General features: G+C 46.8%; 1 protein-coding gene across 4 annotated transcripts in view; it reads right to left on the bottom strand.

The window, feature by feature from the left end:
- The window catches only part of SYNGAP1 (synaptic Ras GTPase activating protein 1), a 214219-nt gene that overhangs the window by 87109 nt on the left and 101790 nt on the right, over nucleotides 1–25320 (bottom strand). For all 4 annotated transcript variants that reach the window (XM_018558134.1, XM_018558137.1, XM_018558136.1 and 1 more), the window contains 4 exons: nucleotides 14064–14155; nucleotides 7324–7445; nucleotides 5651–5804; nucleotides 4836–4934 (listed from right to left, as the gene is read on the bottom strand). In XM_018558134.1, the coding sequence (XP_018413636.1) occupies nucleotides 4836–4934; nucleotides 5651–5804; nucleotides 7324–7445; nucleotides 14064–14155 (467 nt within the window). The remainder of the gene's footprint in view (nucleotides 1–4835; nucleotides 4935–5650; nucleotides 5805–7323; nucleotides 7446–14063; nucleotides 14156–25320) is intronic.

Raw genomic sequence — 25320 nt, 5'->3', positions numbered from 1 at the left:
AGGAAGTTGGGTTGGCCATCCTTATTTCTCAAAAAAGCTAAATTTAAAGGACAACTATGAGGTGGGTGATTTTCACTCAGCCTCATAGGTCGAGCCGACGTGTGACAATGAAACTGTCACACGTCGGCTCAATGGATCGGGAAGTGAGCGAGCACATACCGTCGCTCGCTCACTTCTCGATCATCTCCCTGCAGAGAGCCATGACTGTCACTCACGGCTCCCTGCAGGGATTCCCCCTCCCCTGTCCGATCCTCCAGCGCTGACTGGCGGAACGGACGGGGGAGGGGTGGGGACAGCTGGCTCTGATAGGCAGAGCCAGCTGTCAATCACGCAGCTGGATGGATCTCGACAGTAATGTCGGGATCCGTCCCGGCTGCGGCGTTCTCAGTATACCGCAAGCTGTAGCTCGCGGTATACTGAGCTTTGGGTCACGGGAGGACGCTAGTTTGTGTCCTCCCATCACCCTTAGGAGAACTAAGGGGGAAAACACTAATCCCATAGTTCTCCTTTAAAGTAAAATTGAATGTTTGTGCTCCATCAAGTCAACTTTTAAAAGCCATAGACACTATCGAACACCCCCACACTAGAACACAACCAGTTGCAGCAAATTAAGTTGGATAAACAAAATTTATAGCACGGTCATAAATCATGCCTAGCTGATAATCTATAAAACCTCTTAAATCAATCGTCATAAATGGCTAATTGGATGTCATAAAACCCATTAGCAGGATGTCTCTTAAACCAATCCTGTTATTAGCAGTGGTAAAATGCCTGTCTGGTATGTGATTCCACACTACTGATTTTTGAACTCCGCAGTTAGAGTTTATAAAACTTTTATAACTTTGGCTATAATGGAAATATTTTTTATAAACTATAATAATGTATCAGCGAATACCAATCAGTTTGATACCAAACATCCCTATGCCGTAATGTAAAAAGAAGGCAGATTGGGCCCATTGCATCTCATAAAGAGAATGTTAATTAGATCAATATGATGTTTGATATCTATCAAATTGTGATTTCATTGTATTCAGTAATATGATGGTTGTTGGATTGTGAAACATAGTAATCTGAAAACCTTGACATTGATACTCTTAAATTAGGTGTGGATTGGCTCAGGGGCACCCTATAAAGGATCCACAAAAAGCTGCTGCAATTGCTAGCTAACAGCTTTCACGTTTTCATCTAAACCAGGGGTGGCAAACTGCGGCCCTCCAGCTGTTGTGGAAGTCCCTTGAGGCTTTGCAAGATTCTCACAGCCATGGGCACGACTCGCAGAGGCAGATGCATCATGGGATTTGTAGTTTCACCACAGCTCGAGGGCCAGAGTTTGCCACCCCTGATCTAAACCATGCCGTGAGCTCATGAGAGTCGATTAGTTTAATACATCAGACTGGACAGCGGATTGGACTCTGCCGAAACCAAAGACTAGGCAAGCATTGCTAAGCCCCTTTTCACTTTTAATGTCATTTATTTTACGGTTGCTTATTGTCTTACTGCTGTTGCTTATTATCTACTTTATTATTTCTGTAACATTGTCTTGCTTTTTTTTTTTACTTTTCTTTAATTCAAATGTTTTAATATTGTTAGGCTGGTTTTCTAATTGTTTTACTCAAAAATGAAAGTATTCCCGTCTCTTTGAAGAAGTATGCTAAACTCTGTTACCTTCCTGTCTGCGTGCCAGTGATTACCCCAGACATTTCCTTAAAGGAGAACTATGAGGTGAGTGCTTTTCACTCACCTCATAGTTCTAGCCGACCTGTGACAATGAGACTGTCACAGGTCGGCTCAGTAGATCGGAAGGTGAGCGAACACATACCGGCATTCGCTCACCTCTCGATCCTGTCACAGCTCTCTACCATGACAGGGGAGGAGCTGGATTCCCCCCTCCGCGATCCGCCAGCGCTGACTGGCGGAATGGACGGGGGAGGGGGCGGGTACAGCTGGCTCTGCCTCTAGATAGGCAGAGCCAGCTGTCAGTCACGCAGCTGGGCGGATCCCGGCACAATTGTCGGGATCCGCTTCAGCTGCGGCGTCTCAGTATACCGCGAGCAGAAGCTTGCGGTATACTGCGGCGTCTCAGTATACTGCGAGCTACAACTCGTGGCATACTGAGCCTAGGGTGACGGGAGGACACTAGTTTGTGTCCTCCCGTTACCCTAAGGAGAACTATGGGGAAAAGCCTTAACCCCATAGTTCTCCTTTAAGGTCAGCATTGTTACAGCAGATAATGTGAACGGTGTGTGTTTCCGTTGAAACATGTTGCGGCAGCTACTGTTTAATGTATATTAGGGATTATATAAGATTAATTATTTAACTGTAGTTTTATGTTCTAGGGTTTAGTGGTTTATGTGTCTACAGGGTTAACAGAGCCCAGTGACAATCACTATGCTGGCACTAGACTGTTGTCCCCTGAGCTGGAAAACCACTGTGCAGGGTGAGGCTGAGCGTGCCATCATCACATATTGGTGGCAGTGGTGGGATTTGCGACAGCCACCGTCACACTCTTCCTACTCTTCCTTAATTTAGAATTTTCCAGGACTGAATTACAGAGAAGTGAGTCTGCAGGGGGACAGCAGCGGAGACAGGACAACTATTGCAGAAAGCTGCTTCTTATTGGTTTAACCAATTCTAAAAAAATTTTTTAAACTTTTATTGAAACAGATGTAAAATGAGATTTAAAAAAAACAAAAAAATGACTCCAGGAATCTTCAGCCATAATGTGCTAGTACACAGAGTGTATAAGCACATTATGGAAGACTTACCTGCCAAATGATCCCCTCCAACGCTGTGCTCCTCCCCTTCTGATGCTTCCATCTTCATCCTGTCTTTCCTCTGGGTTTTGAGTGTTTGGCTGCTTGATTAGCTGGGCCCCGATGACGTAGCTCCCATGCGTGCACACAGGAGCTATTTCATCACGGCATGCCAATGTGTACATGTGGTTCAGTGTACAGAAAAAAAATGCTAACAGGCAGCAAAGAAGCTTTCCTAGCAAAAGAGACTTACACAGTCTCTTCTGCCATAGAAAGCCTGCTGATCGGCCATTTGTCTTTTTAATTCTACTTCCACTTTAAATTTAGTAAATCAGTACTGGACTATAGCATACGCCATCCACTAGACTAGAGAATAATAAAATATTCTATAGTATACATAGAAGGAACAATGTCACCTCTACCGGTCCAGCAGGGTTGTGAAAGGTCATGATTTTGGCAGCAATTTTTAGGATTCCAATAATTAACAGTACAGTAATTAAGTACTGTATAACGCGGTATTCCCCAAGTGGCCTGGCCTGTGAACGGACTATAAGAACACAGGTAGGATGTGTCTGTCCGTTGCAGCCAATCCTCACTTCCTTAAAACTGGGCAATGAGAAAGCAAGAGACGTCACCTGGAGCAACCAGTCAGTTTTTAGTCCGCAGTTGGGACAAATAATAGCGCGCGAGTCACATATGGATGTCAGATCCATTGATGAAGAAGTCAAGAAGCCTCTCACCAAGTTCTCAGAAGTATCATACTGTATAAACAAGAGAATTCTCTGCTCACAATTTAAACTCGAATCCAAGGCAAACATAAAACCTGAACGTTCGTTCAGTCCAAAGTAGGAAGAAGATAGCTGCACCAGAGGAATCCTTTGCAGGACTTCAAGCCACTGCTAGTCTGTTATTTGATCTAGTTCCTTTACCCATTTTTCTCTACACCATGATGACTGCCGGTTGGGTGAGCTGGCAAGCTGTCAGGAACCTAGGACTACTGCCCACAGCATGAGAATGGCCCGACTTACAGCCCGCGCTGTGGCGCGCAGACACGCGCATAGTAGCCAATTAGCGGGTACATGTGCATGGACGCATTGCGGTACGTGAGGCGCGGCGTGCACGCACACTCCCGTTACACCTATTGGCGCCAGTCAGCCTATTTAAACACTGAGCAGCAACTGATAGTTGCTGGAAGACCTTGAGCTGTTCCTGCATCTGACTCCTGTATTGACCCAGCTTGTTCCCGATTCCTTTTGTCTGCTGCCTGCCCTTTGACCCCGGCCTGTCTGACTACTCTCTCTGCTTCCTTATTTGGCTCTGACTATCTGTTTGGTTCCGACCCGGCTTCCACTGACTTCACCTCTGCCTCCCATCCTGCACCTCCTCGCCTGCCAGCTACTGATCCGGTCCGCCTGATTCAGCTTCCTGCTTCTCTGCTGCCATCAGGCCTACAGCTGCTCCTCTGGAACCGGAGGGTCCTGCATCCAGTTACCGGCATCATCTCACCAATACCAGCGGGCCATTAGCATCTAAAGGCACTGGTGTCTCTCTCTGTCTGTGCACTACCATTGCCATCCTCATGGGTGCTCTGATGAGAGTTACAGAAGGAGCCTCCCTCATCATTCAGGCCATACCAGGTACGTGAAACAAGCAGAGGTGTATATGTTTTAGATATGAAACCCTTCTTACACATAGATTCAGCTATAAATAAAATCAGTTCCATTTCATGCATTGTTACAATGCTCCCTTGTTATACCTGAACTTGGCCAAAGCTTGGGGACCTCTCACATGGGACCTGAAGACAATGGACCTTGTCCAAGCTCTACTGGGAACACTGTGCACATGTGACAACAACCACAGACACAACTGTTTTATACCAGACAGACCATCCTAAACATACAGACGTGCCAATAGAGTTCACAGTGCAGTAGATAAGAAAGTGCCAGTAAATCCTCTGCTCATGTTTAATTCACACGTTCGCACACGGCAGTAGAAGTGCTCGGGTAAGGGAGCCATGTACTGTACGAAAGTTCAACAAAGCAACAAACAGACTGTTCATAATAAATGAAACCAGCTTCATACCTTGTTGGGCTTGACGGCTCTCTGCAGGTTCTCTATCCATTTGTCCCTCTCAGCGGCCGAACGACAGGCAAAGCATTTGGTACCCGATGCTGTTGTCACCTGCAGAGGAGAAGAAGATGGGTCAGAGATGATGCAGTATGTACACCAACTCACAGGACAACTCAAACCTTGCTGTGGTGGAGCATCAAAGATCATTGAGGGCCAATGCAACAGAAAAGTGAGGCCAACACCAGACACAATTTAGCTTTGAATAGGGCAGGGAGGGGTTAGAACCTCTAAAAGGTTTTTAAGGTCTGTCATTGTGGAGGTATCACCTCGCTGTCTAAGTCAGCCTTTCTCAGCCTTCTTAGCTTGGAGGAACTCTTAAAAAAGAATCTCTATGCAATGCAGGCAGATCATGGCTGGTGGCCAGCTGGGTACTTACTGTACATAGCTTACTGAAAATATCACAGCACCCTGATGCAAGCAGTGGGCTGGCTCTTGGGAGGAGATATGGAAATATCAAAATGCCGTGATGGATGTAGGTCAGTGGGCGTTCTATGCATGCAAACCGCCCTACGTAATTCCCACATGTGATGCTGGACCTCCATCATTGAAAGGACAGAAATCCAATGAATGAAAGGGGTGGGCCAGGGACAGTCAGGCAGGAGAGAAAAGGGTTAGATGGTGTTGGACATCCTCCAGCCAGGAAATGAGGTGGGCTATATTTGACTTAGACGCTCACAGTGTGCAGTGAAATCAGAGTAATTTCAGTCCAGGGGAGGAGCCGGTACAACTGTGCAAGACTGAAGTTCAGCTTTCAACAAGAACGCTACCTCAAAACAAAACTCCTGTCCCAAGATACTGCTGTGCACGGGTTTCACCACCGAATCTTCATCCAGATTCAGATCCAAGGCCTCCGCAGCGCTGCTCGGACTCAGCAAAGACTCATGGGAGTGCGATTCCTTGAATGCCTGCATAAGGCGAGCCCTAAGGGAGAGAGGCGACAAGACAGAGACATTGGTGACAGTCCTTGACGCCTACCTGTATACATATTACTGCAATCTGTACACTATTTATTGAGTGAGAAAAACTCCGAACCCAAAGACATATTGCATGGCCTACACCCAACTCCACAGTTACATGCAGACCAAGCTGTCCAGCAAAAGTGACAGTGATGGAGGTAATGATCTATTTAAATCGGTAACTTTTATTACAATAATGGCTGGTGATCCTGCCATTCAGGTATTTCCTCTTATGGGGTGACAACATTATTTCTCTGTCTACCAATTGTTTCCCTGTGTTGCCCTCGTGCCACAGGCTCCCCCTGGTGGAGACCACAAGCAGCTGTGCCGACACACATTGCACAGGCATGGTCAACCATTGTTACTATGAGGAAACCCGTACAGGGCAATGATGTGATGGCGATGCTGGAATGTGCATGTAGACAGGAGGTGGCTGAGAGAAGCTGGAGAAGCAACAAAGGATGAAAAAAAGTAAAAAACAATATTTTACGGGGACAAAAATAGCAATTGTTTAATACCCAGCAAACTAAGGGCTCATTAAGACTGGCATGTATGTCCATACAGCGTGCACGTCCATGCAGAGATCAGATCCCAGGAGGGATAGGTGCTGCATGTAACTGCATGATCCAGCCTCTACCTCCCTATGGGAGACAGCTGCACGCGGTTATAGGCTGAGACAAGCCTGCACATCGTTGCCAGTGCAGGTGCCTGCACCCGGACATTGTCTGCATCCAGGTGTGGGCACCCAGACCCGCACTGATCTGCAGGATCAGATCTGCGTGTAGCCATGCGTAACTACGTTACGGGACGTTCAGGCTGCTGCATGTGGTGTAACAGGAAGGCAGATGGCATCTCACTGGGGGGCAGCCAGGTGATGTAGGGGGCGGCAGGGTGGCAGCCACAGCCTCCCAGGTTGCTAAGAGCTCTTAGGAACCTGTGACACATGGTCTGGCGTCCCGCCCAACTCACAGGGGTCACCAGTTGCCAGGGCCGGATTTCCATTTCGGGCACCTGTAGGCATGTATGGAAATCTGTTTAGCCTGAGCCCGTGCCCTTACCTGCTGGGGGACCCGGTGGCTTTCACATATGCAGAAAAGGACCCCCGGCATCAGAAACGCCTATCCACACCAGATAGGCATTTACCAGGGCACACTTACACAGCGCCAGGGTCCGTCCTCTGTGTTTGCGGAAACCGGCTTAGGAGGGTGCATTTTGTGCAGAATGCCATTGCTGGTGTTGTATCTTGACTGGGAATGAGGCAAAGTAGCATGGCACCCCTCTATGGAGGGAGCCTGTAGGCATGTGCCTACTCTGCCTAATGGTAAATCCTGCGGGGGCCAAGAGCTGAGCATGACGCTCTGGCTTGCGACCCGCCGAGCTCCTGGCAAAAAGTGACATCAGTGAGCTGGGTGGGTCGCCAGACACTTCTCTGAAAATAAGCTACACTGGCCCTTTAAGCTACTGGAAGGTTGAGCCCTCCTCACCTGTCATGGTCAGCACTCCGGAACCGTGGGAGGATCTGTCGAAAGCTGCTGGTCCGATCTAGCTTGGGTTGACTCTTTGTCCTCTTTATGGAGCTCTTCAAGCGACGACTCAGGAAACCCTGCTAATAGTCCAAAGGAAGAAGATCAATGAAACATCAGACGCGACAAGAGACCAAGTAAACCTTCACCAATGTAAATGATGGAACAAAGAAATGCAGATGGACACCAGACACGAGGAAAACATCATTACAAAGGATAACGCTGAAGATGAATCTGCTCATATTTTGGCTTCCCTGCTTCCTCCTCCCCCTCCCTGTCAACATGATAATGACATTTTTTAATAGAACTTCAGTTTTCATTACATACCTTACTTGGGACCCAGTGACATCATCACTAGGTCTCTGTGCTTCTTTATGCAATGCAGCAGATCATGGCTGGTGGGAGGAGCCAGCAGTATTCTTCTCAAGAGCCCTCAGCCATGATGCAAGCAATGGGATGGATTTTGGGAGGAGTTATGCAAATAGCATAATCCCTTGATGGGTGGGTGTCAGTCTGGAGGAGTGGGGATTCCCAATGTGCATGCAGACTGCCCCCATGATTAAAAGCCTCTGTTTCCCATGAATCTGTGGGGTACCTTTCCTGTCCTCCTCTATAGACACCTCATAGAACTCTCCAGGCAGAGGTCGGGGATCATTTCATGCACTGATAATCTCTGCAATAAACTTTCACTGATGTTTACCTACATTTGCTGACAGTGCTAAGCTTCAACATAGCGGCATTTTCTGGCAGTGCGAAGCTTTAACAAAGTTACATTTCCTGGCAGTGCTAAGCTTTCCCATAGTCGAATTTCTCGACAGTGCTAAGCTCTGACATAGTGGCATTTCCTGACAGTGCTAAGCTCTGACATAGTGGCATTTCCAGACAGTGCTAAGCTTTAACAAAGTGGCGTTTCCTGACAGTGCTAAGCTCTGACATAGTGGCATTTCCTGACAGTGCTAAGCTCTGACATAGTGGCATTTCCTGACAGTGCTAAGCTCTGACATAGTGGCATTTCCTGACAGTGCTAAGCTCTGACATAGTGGCATTTCCTGACAGTGCTAAGCTCTGACATAGTGGCATTTCCTGACAGTGCTAAGCTCTGACATAGTGGCATTTCCTGACAGTGCTAAGCTCTGACATAGTGGCATTTCCTGACAGTGCTAAGCTCTGACATAGTGGCATTTCCTGACAGTGCTAAGCTCTGACATAGTGGCATTTCCTGACAGTGCTAAGCTCTGACATAGTGGCATTTCCTGACAGTGCTAAGCTCTGACATAGTGGCATTTCCTGACAGTGCTAAGCTCTGACATAGTGGCATTTCCTGACAGTGCTAAGCTCTGACATAGTGGCATTTCCTGACAGTGCTAAGCTCTGACATAGTGGCATTTCCTGACAGTGCTAAGCTCTGACATAGTGGCATTTCCTGACAGTGCTAAGCTCTGACATAGTGGCATTTCCTGACAGTGCTAAGCTCTGACATAGTGGCATTTCCTGACAGTGCTAAGCTCTGACATAGTGGCATTTCCTGACAGTGCTAAGCTCTGACATAGTGGCATTTCCTGACAGTGCTAAGCTCTGACATAGTGGCATTTCCTGACAGTGCTAAGCTCTGACATAGTGGCATTTCCTGACAGTGCTAAGCTCTGACATAGTGGCATTTCCTGACAGTGCTAAGCTCTGACATAGTGGCATTTCCTGACAGTGCTAAGCTCTGACATAGTGGCATTTCCTGACAGTGCTAAGCTCTGACATAGTGGCATTTCCTGACAGTGCTAAGCTCTGACATAGTGGCATTTCCTGACAGTGCTAAGCTCTGACATAGTGGCATTTCCTGACAGTGCTAAGCTCTGACATAGTGGCATTTCCTGACAGTGCTAAGCTCTGACATAGTGGCATTTCCTGACAGTGCTAAGCTCTGACATAGTGGCATTTCCTGACAGTGCTAAGCTCTGACATAGTGGCATTTCCTGACAGTGCTAAGCTCTGACATAGTGGCATTTCCTGACAGTGCTAAGCTCTGACATAGTGGCATTTCCTGACAGTGCTAAGCTCTGACATAGTGGCATTTCCTGACAGTGCTAAGCTCTGACATAGTGGCATTTCCAGACAGTGCTAAGCTTTAACAAAGTGGAGTTTCCTGACAGTGCTAAGCTTTAACAAAGTGGCGTTTCCTGACAGTGCTAAGCTTTAAAATAATGGCGTTTCCTGGCAGAGCTAAGCTTTAATAAAATAGCGTTTCTGACAGTGCTAAGCTTTAATAAAGTGGCATTTCTGACAGTGCTAAGCTTTGACATAGTGGCGTTTCCTGACAGTTCTAAGCTTGAACATAGTGGCGTTTCCTGACAGTGTTAAGCTTGAACATAGTGGCGTTTCCTGACAGTGTTAAGCTTGAACATAGTGGCGTTTCCTGACAGTGCTAAGCTTGAACATAGTGGAATTTCTCTACATTTGAAGTAATAGAGAAGTAACAGAGCGCACGCAGTCAGGGCCGGATTTACTCTCTCTGCTGTCCCAATGCCAGGTTTCGCAATGCGCCCCCCTATCCACCAACTACCCCCCACGGAGAATGGCAGACCTGCAGGCTGCATACAAGTGATCTCGGCAAAATCGCCGGGACCACTTGTACAAAACAAGTGGCGGCTTCCCCGCTGTACATTTAGCTCTGCTTGCCCAAAGCAGGGCTAAATGTAGAAAACAACTACCCGCCCGGGGCCTGGAACTGCATGTCCCGGGCATCGGGGGATAGGAATTCCACACCCCTGCTGCCCCTCTACTCCCTGCTGCCCCAAGGCCGGGCCTCGGTTGGCCTTGTGGGAAATCGGGCCCTGCATGCAGTAAGTTTTGTGAACTGACATCTTAGTACCAAACGTTGTCCAGAGGTCCATACATCTTGTACCCTCATTATAGCTAATCACGTCCCGCTCAGCCTAAAGTGAACCAGTCACCACTGCCAACCTAAACCCAGTCCACACAATGTTAATAATTCAATGATGCTCGGCATCCAACAAGCTGCGTCCCTTGCTGTCATCATATCTACCAGGGGTGCCAGTGGTGAGATATCCCAACCAGAAGTCCCAGTCCATCCCAACAGTGGCAGCTGTTACAAAACCACATAATGCCATCAAATGAGGAATAAATTAAACAAAAACTCAGAAGCCGAGCTGGCAGGGGGCAATCCAACCAAAACGGAACTTTATGGTGGGATTGGCCTTCTATGCATAGCATACATATGATGGCAAGAAACCTCCTCATTCCCATCATTCTTGGAAAACATCTTCTGTGCTATATGCAAATCTCGACTTCCTCCCCAAGTCACAAGCTATGACACACCCGCCACATCTCACAATTAAAAGCGCATGCCTTCCTGTAGATCCCACCGACAAGCTGAGGCCGGAGATCTGGTCTGGCAATGTGTGGGGAGCACCACTGCTCTCAACTTCTGCTGACACCCAAGACTGGCTTCCGGATCAGACGCTGGTGCAGGAGTTATGGGTTACACATAAGACGCTTTGACAAGAATGAATGAATGAAATGTCTGCTGCCAAGTATACAGTACCCATAATGATGTTTTCTGAAAGTTCTCTGACATGCTGACATTTCCTGATAGTTCTGGGCTTTGACACGGTGACGTGATCTGAAAGTGTAAATCCAAAAATAGTCACCAGCCAAAGCATATTCTGTCAATTCTTCTTTACTGTCAAAAAGAAAGGTATGTCACAATGTGTAGCGGCGCTTCGGGACCATTTCGGTCCCTTCTTCAGGCAAACAGAGTGGCATACCTTTCTTTTGCCAATAAAGAAGAATTGACAGAATATGCTTTGGCTGGTGACTACTTTTGGATTGGTACTTGGTTTGCGGTGGCCCCCGCAGTCATTACAGCACCCACCCGTTGTTTTGGGTTGTAGACGGTCAGGAGTACGATGGGATTCTATGAAGTCTGATCTGAAAGTGTAACACGTACTAACACAGTGGCTTTTGCTGACAGTGCTGAGCTCTAGCAAAGTGGCATTTCCCGGTGGTTCTGGGCTCTGACAAATTGGCATTTCCAGACAGTGTGTTGGGCTCTGACAAAATTGCATTTCCCAACAGTGCTTGGGTCTGACGTTGTGGCATTTCTTAACAATGCTGGGCTATGACATAGTGGCATTTGCCAACAATGCTGAGCTCTGACATAGTGGCATTTGCCGACAATGCTGGGCTCTGACATAGTGGTATTTGCCGACAATACCGATCTCTAACAAAGCAGCATTTCCTGGCAGCACTGGATTCTGACAAACTGGCACTTACTGACAATGCTGGGCTCTGACAAACTGGCACTTGCTGACAATGCTGGGCTTTGACAAAGTGGCATTTCCCGACAGTGTGCTGGGCTCTGACAAAATTGCATTTCCCAATAGTGCTGGGGTCTGACATTGTGGCATTTCCTAACAATGCCGGGCTTTGACATAGTGGTATTTGCTTACAATGCTGGGCTATGACATAGTGACATTTGCCAACAATGCTGGGCTCTGACATAGTGGTATTTCCTGACAATGCCGAGCTCTGACAAAGCAGCATTTCACGGCAGCACTGTATTCTGACGTAGTGGCATTTCCTGATATTGCTGGGCTCTGACATAGTGGGAATTCCTGACAGTGCTGGACTTTGACATAGTAATATTTTTTTTCTTTCTAATTTTACTGCTCAGTACATAAGCATAGTTTTGCTACTTTGGTATTAATATTTGTTTAGGAAGAAAGAAGACACAAGTCCACTGAGTTCCACCTTCAAAAAAAACGCCTGATCTAGAGCTAGGCAAAAACCTGCATAGCCCTAATTTATGTTGCGAGCGGAGAAAAAGTGCTCCCTGATCCCTGGTGGGAATCATATATATCCATGAATTACCATTTTGATGAAGCCCTTTACATTTGTATTGTAGGAAGGCATTCAGCTTTTATGGTTTTCTGTTTTTGACAACACACTTTGGTTGTATGCAAAGAAGAGACATTGCGTTGTCCATGACAACCAACCCCATTCACAATGAAAGGGATTGGTTGCCATAGGGAACCCGGATACGTTTTCCTTTCCTGAGCGCTTATATAGGCGGAGTGGTTTGCTGTGACAGATGCACTGCGTTCTCTGGAGAATCTCTAACTATAACTGGTTACATGTGGGAGAGCTGCCTCCTGTCCGCGCATCTACTTAATATAGCATAAATATTCATTTAGCGGGAGTCAGTTTAAACACGCTTGTTTGTTTTTTGTGAAAGCTTCGCTATATATAGAATCTCGGCTAACTGGTTACACTGCCCACAAATGCAAATGGTCATTAGGCTGGGCACAGCGGCCGGACGATGCCCCCTGCTCAGTCATATCTGATAAATAGATCTCAGTAGTTCCCAACCCACGTGCAATGATATGTTTATATACCGCTGCAGCACAGGTGAAGTGTTTGGGTAAGGGGAGCCCTAAAAAATATATTGGGTGAAATTTTGGGTGAATTAGGTAATTACTCTTGTCTTGTTTATTTTTCTCTTCACTTCCCATTGGGATGATTTCCCTTCCCAGTAGGAGGATTTCTCTTCCCTTCCCAGTAGGAGGATTTCTCTTCCCTTCCCATTGGGAGGATTTCTCTTCATTTCCATTGGGAGGATTTCTATTCCCTTCCCCCATTGGGAGGATTTCTATTCCCTTCCCAGTAGGAGGATTTCTCTTCCCTTCCCATTGGGAGGATTTCTCTTCATTTCCATTGGGAGGATTTCTATTCCCTTCCCCCATTGGGAGGATTTCTATTCCCTTCCCAGTAGGAGGATTTCTCTTCCCTTCCCATTGGGAGGATTTCTCTTCATTTCCATTGGGAGGATTTCTATTCCCTTCCCATTGGGAGGATTTCTCTTCCGTTCCCCCATTGGGAGGATTTCTCTTCACTTCCGATTGGGAGGATTTATCTTCCCTTCCCATTGGGAGGATTTCTTTTTACTTCCCATTTCGAGAGTTTCCCTTCCCATTAGGAGAATTTCTCTTCACTTCCAATTGGGAGGATTTCTCTTCTCTTCCCATTGAGAGAATTTCTCTTCACTTCCCAATGGAAGAATTTCTCTTCACTTCCCAATGGGAGGATTTCTCTTCACTTCCAATTGGGAGGGTTTTTCTTTACTTCCCATTGGGAGGATTTCTCTTCACTTCCCAATGGGAGGATTTCTCTTCACCTCCCATTGGGAGGATTTCTCTTCACTTCCCATTGGGAGGATTTCTCTTCACTTCCTGACCCATAAACATAACAGGAATAGAGAGTAAATCTTTCCAAAGTGAAGGAAAGCCATCTTAAACTGTAATACCAGCTGAATTGGCCGAATTTGGAGCTGTTGGTCAAAGGCGATAGGTGGAAAACGAATGGCCGAGCAGTGCCTGCACCCAGGCGGGAGCGACGCCTGCTGAATACAACATCCGGAAGTGGGGATTCCCCAATCTGTGTTGTTTAGTGTGGAGCTGAACAAAATAAATCCAACAGCGTGTGGCTAGTCTTGGCCTCTATTCCTGGTTTGGTGACAACTCATAATTTCATATTTTGCCTCTCTTTTAGTCCTGGTCGCAGTCTGTGCATGACATCGGATGGTATACCAGAAATGGATGTGAAGTTACAACTTGTTCCTTACTCATCAAGGAGGCAAACCATACATATCTATCTGCACAGTGACCAGTTTTAGGGTATTTATTACTCACCGACGGTCGGAAGGGGGCGGCGGGAGGGGCGTCCATACTGTGCTGTTTCCCTCCTGGGACGCTTTTCCTCCGGGAACGGGCTTGGTGATAATCTGGGGAGGATATTAGTGTATTAGACATTTTTACTGATAGACAAAAAAATACAGGAGGTTGGATCTATAAATCTGGAAGGCTTACATGTATTTTGGAAGACTGATGTTGAACCCCACCTCCCACACCATTTAGCCCCTTCCTTTATATACTACCATGGCAGGTCTAAGGAAGTTAAGTGGCAGATGAGTTTGGCCTTACACGCACAGGGACCAATTAGAGATAAGTCTTTAAAGGAGAACTATGGGGTCAGTGTTTTTCCCCATAGTTCTCCTTAGTGTAACGGGAGGACACAAACTAGCGTCCTCCCATTACCCTAAGCTCAGTATACCGCGAGCTACAGCTCACGGTATACTGAGACGCCGCAGCCGGAGCGGATCCCGACTTAGACGACGGGATCCGCCCAGCTGCGTGAGTGACAGCTGGCTGTGGCTATCTAGAGGCAGAGCCGGCTGTACCCGCCCCCTCCCTCGTCCGTTCCGCCAGTCAGCGCTGGCGGATCGGAGCGGGAGGGGGGAATCCAGCCCCGCCCCTGTCACGGCAGAGAGCCATGACAGGATCGAGAGGTGAGCGAACCCGGTATCTGTTCGCTCACCTCCCGATCTACTGAGCCGACCTGTGACAGTCTCATTGTCACAGGTCGGCTAGAACTATGAGGTGAGTGAAAAGCACTCACCTCATAGTTCTCCTTTAACCTGACGCATGCTTCCTGATTTCATCATGTGTTTATTGCCCATTCCTTTTTTTTTATCATGGGTACACCTGGACAAGGGGACCAGTGTTCCGGCTGAGCCGCTGATTGGCCAACTCTGCCTTAACTTCACTCGCCCAAAACTCTGTGCATAAAATCACATGACCATTGCTCTGGCATCTGGTCATGTGATGGCACAACAGGAAGTCCAATGCAGTAGTTTCTTTGCTTTATTTTAAACTGAAGGTCCTCTGCAAAAATGCATATTGCCAGCAATAGGCTACTGCACTTAACAATAAGCACTTCAGAATAAAAAAGCTCTTAAAAGAGAACTATGGGGTAAGTGTTTTTCCCCATAGTTCTCCTCAGGGTCACAGGAGGACATATACTAGCGTCCTCCCGTGACCCAAAGCTCAGTATATCGCGACCTATTGCCTGCGATATACTGAGAGCATATCTATAGAACCGACGTGTGGCAGTTTAATTGTCACACGTCGGCTCGAACTATGAGGATGAGTGAAAATCACTCACCTCATAGTTCTCCTTCATTTTAATAAAACAGCTTATGTTCAGAATTTTATATCTACATAGAGGCAGCTATACTGGCCAATTACATATGCATGCTCTGCTTACTACTTCCAAATGCTGCTCATTGGTTGTACTTTATTGCTTCTCTCTTAGGCTGGGTTCACACCATGTTCTGAACCAGATCTGGAACATAGTGCATTGCGTTTTTGCCGCGTTTGAAAATTATTTTGTTTAGTTTTGTTGTTTAGCTTAAAATGGTCTTACAGGTGCGTTCCGTGCATTTTTGATTCGTTTCTATGCATTCCAGTGCATTCCAAACCAGACAAATTGAGACATGCAGTATTTTTCTGGTCTGGAACGGACTGCGCTGGTGGGAACAGAGGCCAGAAATAGCATAGGGATACATTGGGATGCATTTTGGGTCCGGAAAGAGTCTTGTCTGGTCTGGAGGTAATCTGGATGTGGTGTGAATGGGCCCTTAAAGAGGAATTCCGGGAATTTTAAAATGTAACCATTGCAGTGCGACGACCCCTACGCGGCAAGGCTTATCTGGTCATGTTTGTCTAGGGGACCGTATAAATACTCACCTAACCCACGGTCCCACTTGGCTGCTAGATCAGTCCCCGCAGCCTCTTTTGCACCGGGCTTCGGCAGTCTAAGGAGCCCCTGAGTCATCACGACTACAGTGCATTGGACACGAGGATGCCAAGGAACATACCAAAGTCGGAGAGAGGAGGGGGAGAGAGGTGAGCAGTCTCTGCCACGGGATCGAGGATGGGGGTGAGTATTTCTTATTTTTTCGGTCCCCTAGAGTAGGTAAACCTTGCCGGGTTGGGGTAGCCCCCCTGCAAGGGTTAACTTTTACAATTCCTGGAGATGGGATCTGTTTTAAGAAAGAAGCAGTAAAGCAATGTGCAGCACTAGGAAGCAGATCATGCATATGTAATTAGCAAGCATAGCTGCCTATAGGTAGATCTACAATTCCAGATTATAAATAGACATAAACTGTCTTATTAAATGAAACTCGGGTCTGGCTAAATTAAAACAACGCACACTCTCTGGATAACTATAGGAGGCAGAGACTGTGGCAATTACAGACTTAAAGGGGGGAATGTATGCATCTGTATACGGAAAATATGAAAATACGGTACAGCAGGCATTAGAAAATGCACAACGGTCAAGTAAACAATACAGTGGCACCATAAATAAATACATGCGTGCTGAAAACACGCTATATGTTTCTGGCACGCATCGAATGATCCTGGAGTTCCAGGTACTTTTGTGCTTTACAGGGGTAATTATGGCTTTCATATAAACTGTATAAAAAGACACAATGGCTGAAAATGATGAGAAAGTTCTCTTATGGAATAAAGTAACAACAGGAGGTAATTATGGGGGTAAGAAATTCCCCTGACAGGTACTACTGTCGTTGTATTTGTCAATTACAGTATTAAAGTTATCTACAGACCTGAGAAATGTACAATTTTCCTTCTTCTCAGGAAGATTTTAGAAAGATCCTTCATACAAAATATCTTTGGTGGAAGAACGTTGCCATTAAAAATCTGCTTGTATATCCGGAATTTTTGTGAATTTATCCCTGGATGATTTTTTTTTTCCTATTTCATTGATCCATCTGTACTCTTTTCCGACCAGAGGTTACTGATACCTAGATGCCCAAGCCAAATGTAGTAGCGCCAGAACGCGTCAGTTAACTTAAAGGAGAACTATTGGGTAAGTGTTTTCCCCCATAGTTCTCTTTAGGGTCACGGGAGGACACATACTAACCTCCATCTGTGACCCACAGCTCAGTATATCGCTGGCTTTTGCCTGCTATATACTGAGACCGCCGCAGCCGGGAAGAATCCCGACATCACTGTTGAAATCCACCCAGATGTGTGAGTGACAGCTGGCTCTGCCTATTTAGAGGCAGAGCCAGCTTTGCCCGCCCCCTCCCCCGTCCGTTCCTCCACTCAGTGCTGGAGGATCGGAGAGGGGAGGGGGGAATCCCTGCGGGGAATGATGACAGACAGTCACTGCAGGGAGACGATCGGGAAGTGAGCGGATCGGCGGCATGTTTCTGCTCACTTCCCAATCAATAGAGCCGACCTGTGACAACTTCTTTGTCACAGGACGGCTCTAACTATGAGGATAAGCGAAAAACAACTCACCTCATAGTTCTCCTTTAACAATAACTCCATAACAGTAACAGTGGCGTAACAATCGCCATAGCGACGGCGGCCGTTATGGGGCACGTGGCATGGGGGGCCCGGCCAGGACACCCCCTGGTGCTGTGCGGGCCGCCTGGTTCGCTATGGCATTGGGAGCCACCGGCAACCGTGGAGCAGAAGGAGGCGGAGAGCAGATTAGGGCTGACAGGTAAGGGGTGTGACCAGCCCATCTGAGACCCTTCAGAGCCCACCATAGAGAGTCTATGATGGGCTCACAGGGTCACCCTCAGGTGGGCTGTTTGGGATATCAGGTGGGCTCTGCCAGGAGTGTAACTAGAAATCACAGGGCCCCATACAAGATTTTGCTATGGGCCCTTGTGATTTCTAGTTACCCACCTGACTGTATGACTAATTTCCATACACAAATAGTTCTTAAGGATATATATGGTTTTTACTTGTTTTTTTTCTATTACATGTTGATATACGCACAAAAATTTACAAAAAAACAAGTGTGCCCTTTTTTTCTATTCATGCATTACTTATTTTTTACTACTGTTGTTGTGTATGTTAGTTGCAGTATTAAACAGTTGAACACTGCCACCAGCGCTGTCTGCAGGCTGAAGGCTTACTTTATCAAAAAGGCATCCAGCAGGCAATATGAAAATCAAACGTAGAGATCACCAGTGGCAGTCTTTACCATCACCCTTATAATGAACCCTTGACCTGAAACCCAACAAAAACCGAAACAATTTACATCAACACGCCCAATACATCCTATCCTTCCACACCTAACCCTTGACCTGAACCCTAAGCTGGAGCTTCCTATAATAAATCCCCCCCCCCCGTAGTTATCTGCAGGCAGCCTGTAGTGGGTGGGACTTGTTTGGCCCATCCCACAGCTTTACTTTCTGCACAGGTTATGAGCAGCACAATGATGATGTCACTGCTACTTTTATATGTTAATACCTGGGCCTGCAAAGACATTTGGTGCACACAAAAGTGGATTTATATCCTATGTGGCTATTGAGGCATATATTTAAAGGAGAAGGAGAAGTAGGTACATATATTATCAAAGTATCAAACGCAGTTCCTTGCCAAAATATAACAATACAAGTCTTGGCCCCCAAAGGTATTAATTTGTGCAGCGGGTGTGCTCACTTGGCAAGTGAGTAACTCTAGACCAGGGATGGGCAACTCTGGCCCTCCAGCTGTTGTGGAACTACAAGTCCCATGAGACATTGCAAGACTCTGACAACCACAGGCATGACTCCCAGAGCCAGAGGCATTGCAAGACTGACACTTATAGGCATGATTCCCAGAGGCATGATGGATATTGTAGTCAAAGCACAGCTGGAGGTCCGGAGTTGCCCGCCGCCCCCCACACCCCCAGCTCTAGACAAAACTTTTATATTTTTTTGTCAGTTTTGGATGGGCAGCGGTAAGAACCTATGTCAGGGTTTTATTGCTGCCCGGAGAGATTCACTCTCTCTTTTCTTAGCGGTCATTGTCACTGACATAGAAAGTGATGGGGAAACAAACATGTTACCGTTATCTTCCAATAGAGATACTGCTTCTGGTAAAAACTTGCAGGGCATTTCCCTGCATTTTGCAAAGATTTTCTCTCACTTCCTGTTGCGTCCCTAACACAGGAAGTGAAGGTCAATCTTCTCAACAAACAGCAAAATAAAACCCGGTTCACAATTCCCGGCCTATCCTATTCGAAAAAAAGTTTGGCCTTAGTATAGTTTTGGCCTGTAGTAGCTGCTGTTAGGTAGGACATTTAAAAGTTTCAAATGGCTGACAGGTTCACTTTAAGGACAAATGTCTGGCCCTCAAAACAGCCATCGACATCAGGTTACTGTACATATTACCCATTTTATTATCCACTCACATGGATCATAAGAAATCCTAGGCGCTGCTTAAAGAATCTGACTAGAAAACTATTAAACTTTTTTTTCTGCAGGACTTGCTTCTAGAAGGGCCGCAATGAGGGCTGCAATGAGGACCACAATGAGGGCAACAATGAGGGCTGCAATGAGGACCACAATGAGGGCTGCAATGAGGGCAACAATGAGGGCTACAATGAGGGCTGTAATGAGGACCACAATGAGGGCAACAATGAGGGCAACAATGAGGGCTGCAATGAGGACCACAATGAGGGCTGCAATGAGGGCAACAATGAGGGCTGCAATGAGGACCACAATGAGGGCTGTAATGAGGACCACAATGAGGGCTGTAATGAGGACCACAATGAGGGCTGTAATGAGGACCACAATGAGGGCTGCAATGAGGACCACAATGAGGGCAACAATGAGGGCCGCAATGAGGGCAACAATGAGGACCGTAATGAGGACCACAATGAGGGCTGTAATGAGGACCACAATGAGGACTGCAATGAGGGCAACAATGAGGGCTGCAATGAGGGCAACAATGAGGGCAACAATGAGGACCACAATGAGGACCCCAATGAGGGCTCCAATGAGGACTGCAATGAGGAACATATTCCCTTATAAAAGAAATGGCAAAATCCCTGTATTACCTGCTGTTAGGTAGGACTTAAAAGTTTAAAAATGGCTGACAGTTTCACTTTAAGGACAAAGGTCTGACCCTCATTACATCCATGGACATCACGCTACATATTACCCCTTTTATGATCCACACATATGGATCATAAGAAAGACCAGGCCCTGCTTACAAAATCTGACTAGAAAACTATTAAAATGTTTTATTTTCCAGGACTTGCTTCTAGTGGGGCCACAATAATTGCTGCACTGAAGACCACAATGAGGGCAGCAATGAGGACCATATTCTCTTATAAAAGAAATGGCAGAAACCCTGTAGTAGCTGCTGTTAGGTAGGACTTTTAAAAGTTTCAAATGGCTGACAGTTTCACTTGAAGGACCAAGGTGTGGCCCTCATTACATCTATTGACATGAAGCTACTGTACATATTACCCCTTTTATTATCTTGACACATGGATCATAAGAAAGACTAGGCCCTGCTTACAAAATCTGACTAGAAAACTATTAAAACTTTTTTTCTCCAGGACTTGCTTCTAGTGGGGGAGCAATGAAGACCTCAATAATGGCTGCAATGAAGACCACGATGAAGGATGCAATGATGACCACAATGAAGGCTGCAATGAAGACCTCAATAATGGCTGCAATTAAGACCTCAATAATGGCTGCAATGAGGACCACAATGAAGGATGCAATGATGACCACAATGAAGGCTGCAATGATGACCACAATGAAGGCTGCAATGAAGACCACAATAAAGGCTGCAATGAAGACCACAATGAAGGCTGCAATGAAGACCACAATGAAGGCTGCAATGAAGACCTCAATAATGGCTGCAATGAAGACCTCAATAATGGCTGCAATGAAGACCTCAATAATGGCTGCAATGAAGACCACATTCTAGGGTTGCCACCTTTTCTTCAAGCGAAACCCGAACGCTCTAGCGATGCGCGGACATTTCTTTGGGGATAATGAGTCATGGCTTAATTATATGTAAATAGTGCTGCCCATTCATATGTAACTATCACAGTTGAGACTATTTTCAGTGGGGGGCCAGTAGCCCCAATCTTAATTTTGGTTGCCCCTGTCTGCCTGACATCTTGTGTCCAGGTTTCTGCTGCCATGAAACCCGAACACAGCATTCAAAACCCGGACTGTCTGGGTGAATCCTGGACAGGTGGCAACCCTACCACATTCTCGTATAAAAGAAATGGCAGAGCTCCTGTAGTTCTTGCTGTTAGGTAGGACTTTTAAAAGTTTAAAATGGCTGACAGTTTCACCACTTTAAAGATAAAGGTCCTACTTTTATCACAGTTATGGTCATAAGGCTACAGTCCACATTAACCCTTTTTTTTATCCAGTCTGCAGATCATAAGGAAGAGTAGGCCCTACTTACAAAATATGTTTGAAACTTTCTTTCTCTATGTCTTGTTCCTGAAGGACCACACTGAGGGCTGTCATAAGGGCCACAATCAGCCCAGGGCCGCAGTTTGGACAACAATCCATGAATTGCTCTTTGACACAATGATGCCAACCGTGAGACAGGAAGAACCTGCAAATATCTTTTTGCCAGGTCAGTAAAAACTTCTGATAGCACTGTTGATGTACATGACTCCCCATGCCGAGGACATGACATTAGCGGGATGTAATCCAATGTAAATGTGCTGTATTTATGCATAACAGAAGCCTTCCATTTTCATGAAGGTCAAATATTGCTGAACGTATGTCTTCCTCAAAGTGATTCTCTGTGCTGTCTTGTTTAAAAAAAAAAAAGGGGGCCAACAAGCACCCTCCAGATCTGAGGTGCATAATGATACAAGGAAAAGTGACTTGCAACATCCCTAAAACACGGAGTCACAAGTCGATGAGACAAACATGCACGGTGACACACACAGCCACAGAGGTGCATGCAAAATTGGAACGACACGCCATAGGTGCACCCGAAAAAAGAAATAACATACATTGCTAGCATGAAATGGCACACATTCATAGCAGAACACACAGCAACACACACACACACACACAAAACACACGGAGCTCTGTGCAAACGCCCACACAGACATTGAAATGCACCGGCTCACAGCAGTAAAATGCTTCTATACAAGTATATAATCCACCCACACACAGCAGTGCAGCCTGCAGAACATAGAGGCACTGTACTGTATAGACACATAAGGAAACGGCACCATATAGGCACACGGAACACACACAGGTACGCACTCACTCTAGTGACAGCTGGAGCTGGGGATATATAGAGGGCTGTTGCTTGTGGCAACCGATCCATCTATAACTAGCATCCTCCAGCGTGCACAGGAAGAATTAAAGCCGACGGGTCCAAATTTTTTTGGCTCCCGGTGCCATCAGCCCGTAGCTTCACATCATCTGCCTTCCTGGCTGCATTTATCCATCGGTATCTAGACTAGTTGGTAGATAGCCTGGGCATGTAACCGTGCGTGTATGTGCAGATATTAAATGTGCAGAAAGCATGGACTTCACGCACCACGTAACCAGAGTTTGTATTCTGCAACAAGCAAAGCCCTCATTAATTTATGTATCAATCTGTTCGGTGCCATATGGTTCGTCGTGGATGTTAAGTTCTCCAGAATCGCATAATTGGAGGCGTTGTATAATAGGTGCTAAAAAAAAATAAAAGAAATCAAAGACCATTGATGGTCCTTACTTAGAGGTCCATGGTCAACTAAAGGTCTTCTAATGGGCTTGCCGAGAAGGAAAACTGTGCATATCTGTCCTCCTGATATTCTTTATAGGCAAGCTAGGCTACTGCTGCCTACCAGAGGACAAGGAACTTCAAATCCCAGCCCTAGACTTGTAGTTCTTCATCAGATGGAGTGAGGACCACAATGAGGGCTACAATGAAGACCACAATGAGGGCTGCAATGAGGACCTCAGGTATGTGGTGTAGGAGAGGACCTTCAATTACCATCTCAAAGTTTTTGCTACCTATACAGTATTGGTCTCCTTCTTCTGGGGCCCATCAAGCATGGTACACAGATATAAAATGACTATTAAATGTTGTCAATGATATGTCCATTGACAGGCACACGGCAAGACAGTTCCTCTAAAACTCATATTACAGCTAGGTGTGACCTGTCTTGCTGGCTTTCTGTACGTCTCAAGGAGTTCAGAGAAAAAAGCATTCCTGCTGAAGCTCCCAACTCCACCCATCTACACCGTGGAGTCTTACTCCTCATCCTGCATTCCATAAAGTGAATGGAACACCTAACGAGGAGCTTGAGGTCCTCAAGCTTGTAATGACCATTACCCGTAGGCGGTTCTGGAGCTACCTCGCTAGAGGAGTCCACTGACAAAGATAGAAAAAGCCGGGGGCCACTGTCTACAACAGGAATGGACAGATGAATCTCTGCTCAGAGGGCTATGGTGTAGGAGTCGGGGAACAGGAGCTCCGAGAAAACCAATCTTAAAATAGCTAGGTGCCAAACCTGCAATTTTGTAGGACCCAGGTCCCTCAATTTATCCAGACCATAGCGACACAAAGATATGGAATGGGGGTAACTAAGAGCCTTATGGGAAGAGACAGACATACTGGCACACAAGCAGGTACTCAGTTCCCTAGAAATCTGTCTGAATTGCACACACAAGTGACGCACACAGGGGTACACGAAGGGAAGAGACTCAGTTACGCATATCCAGGTACACAGCAGATACTCTCTCACCTCAAAACTCAGCGTATCTTTCAGTTTCCATCAAATTTCATGTTCAAGACCTTCACTAGGCCCAAGCTGTGGATGGCGAACCCCAAACACAAAGTGAGGTAGGGTGTGGGGAAATGTAGTGAAGGATGAAGGAGGGGTGGGATGTTGGGAGGACCGAGGTGCAAAGCAGGGCGCAGGCAGAGGGCCGGCAGGGTGCAGCGGAGGACATGCAAGCCGTGCGGTGTTGCGTGCAGGAGTTGCAGCGTCCACCACAAGACGGACGGTCCAGCATGAGAGGGATGTGAGGATCTGGGGTTATGCGGTGCAAGGTGTGCACTGCAAGGCATGCGATGCAGGACGACACAGGCATGCAGCAGAGCAGCGGGTGCAGTGCAGGGCAAGCCGTCCCGGGTGGTGCAGGGCAGCGTAAGAAGCATGTGCGGTGCAGGCGAAGCGGTGCGGGATCTGCAGGGCGTGCAAGGTAAGAGGCCTCCACGTTACCCAGCTCCCAGGACCAGCTCGAGCTGCATCCTTCCGTATTCACAGGGATGTCACTGTGAGCGTGGTAACCAGGCAACTGTGTGCACGCCTCCTCCTATCACAGGGACACGCACGGGGGGACTGCTTAACTACTTCACCGACAGCGAGAGATGGAGGAAGAAGAAGGAATAAAGGGAGGATGACACGAGAAATGCAAAAAATATATATATATACAGAGAGAGGGAGAGAGAGAGAGAGAGATAGCAGGAAAGATGTGCGGGGTTTGGAAAAGGTGGATGGGAATGAGAGCAAATGGAGGAAGAGGGCAGGTGAGCGAGGATACAGGCAGAGAGGGTGATGGGAAGAGGGTGGAAAAGACACAGAATGGTGTGGAGAGATGGACAGGTAGAGAGGGAAAGAAGCAGAGAATTAAAAAGGGGAAATGAGAGATTTGGAGAGAAGAGAGTTGAGCTGTGCAAGCAATCTCACTGTTACTAAGCAACTGTGCGCGTACCCTGTCCTATCACAGGCGGACCTCTTAACTCCTTCCATACACACACTGCCAGAGAGAGAGAGAGTGACATACACTGTGCCAGGGAGAGAGAGAGTGACATACACTTTGCCAGGGAAAGACAGAGAGAGAGAGACATACACTGTGCCAGGGAGAGAGAGAGTGACATACACTGTGCAAGGGAGAGAGAGAGAGAGAGACATACACTATGCGAGGGAGAGAGAGAGGGAGCATATAGAGTGACATACACTGTGCCAGGGAGAGAGAGAGTGACATACACTGTGCAAGGGAGAGAGAGAGAGTGACATACACTGTGCCAGGGAGAGAGAGAGTGACATACACTGTGCCAGGGAGAGAGAGAGTGAGAGTGACATACAATGTGCCAGGGATGACGAGGTAGCAGGGGGACAGGCACAGGGGGGACCTGGAGGCAGAAAGAGAGAGAGGAGGACAGACATGAAGAAGCAAAGCAAAGAGAGAGTTCGAGAGAAAGACAGAGAGAGAGGAAGACAGACAGGAAGAAGCACAGAAGAGAGAGTGTGTGTGGGGGGGAAAGAGAGAGAGAAAGAACAGACAGGAAGAAGCAAATAAGAGTG

The sequence above is a fragment of the Nanorana parkeri genome, unplaced genomic scaffold, assembly GCF_000935625.1.
Source record: "Nanorana parkeri isolate BGI_ZX_2015 unplaced genomic scaffold, ASM93562v1 scaffold321, whole genome shotgun sequence".
In the NCBI taxonomy this organism is placed as follows: Eukaryota; Metazoa; Chordata; class Amphibia; order Anura; family Dicroglossidae; genus Nanorana; species Nanorana parkeri.
Note: the sequence above shows the minus strand (reverse complement) of the source record. Positions and strands in the feature narration are given on the sequence as shown.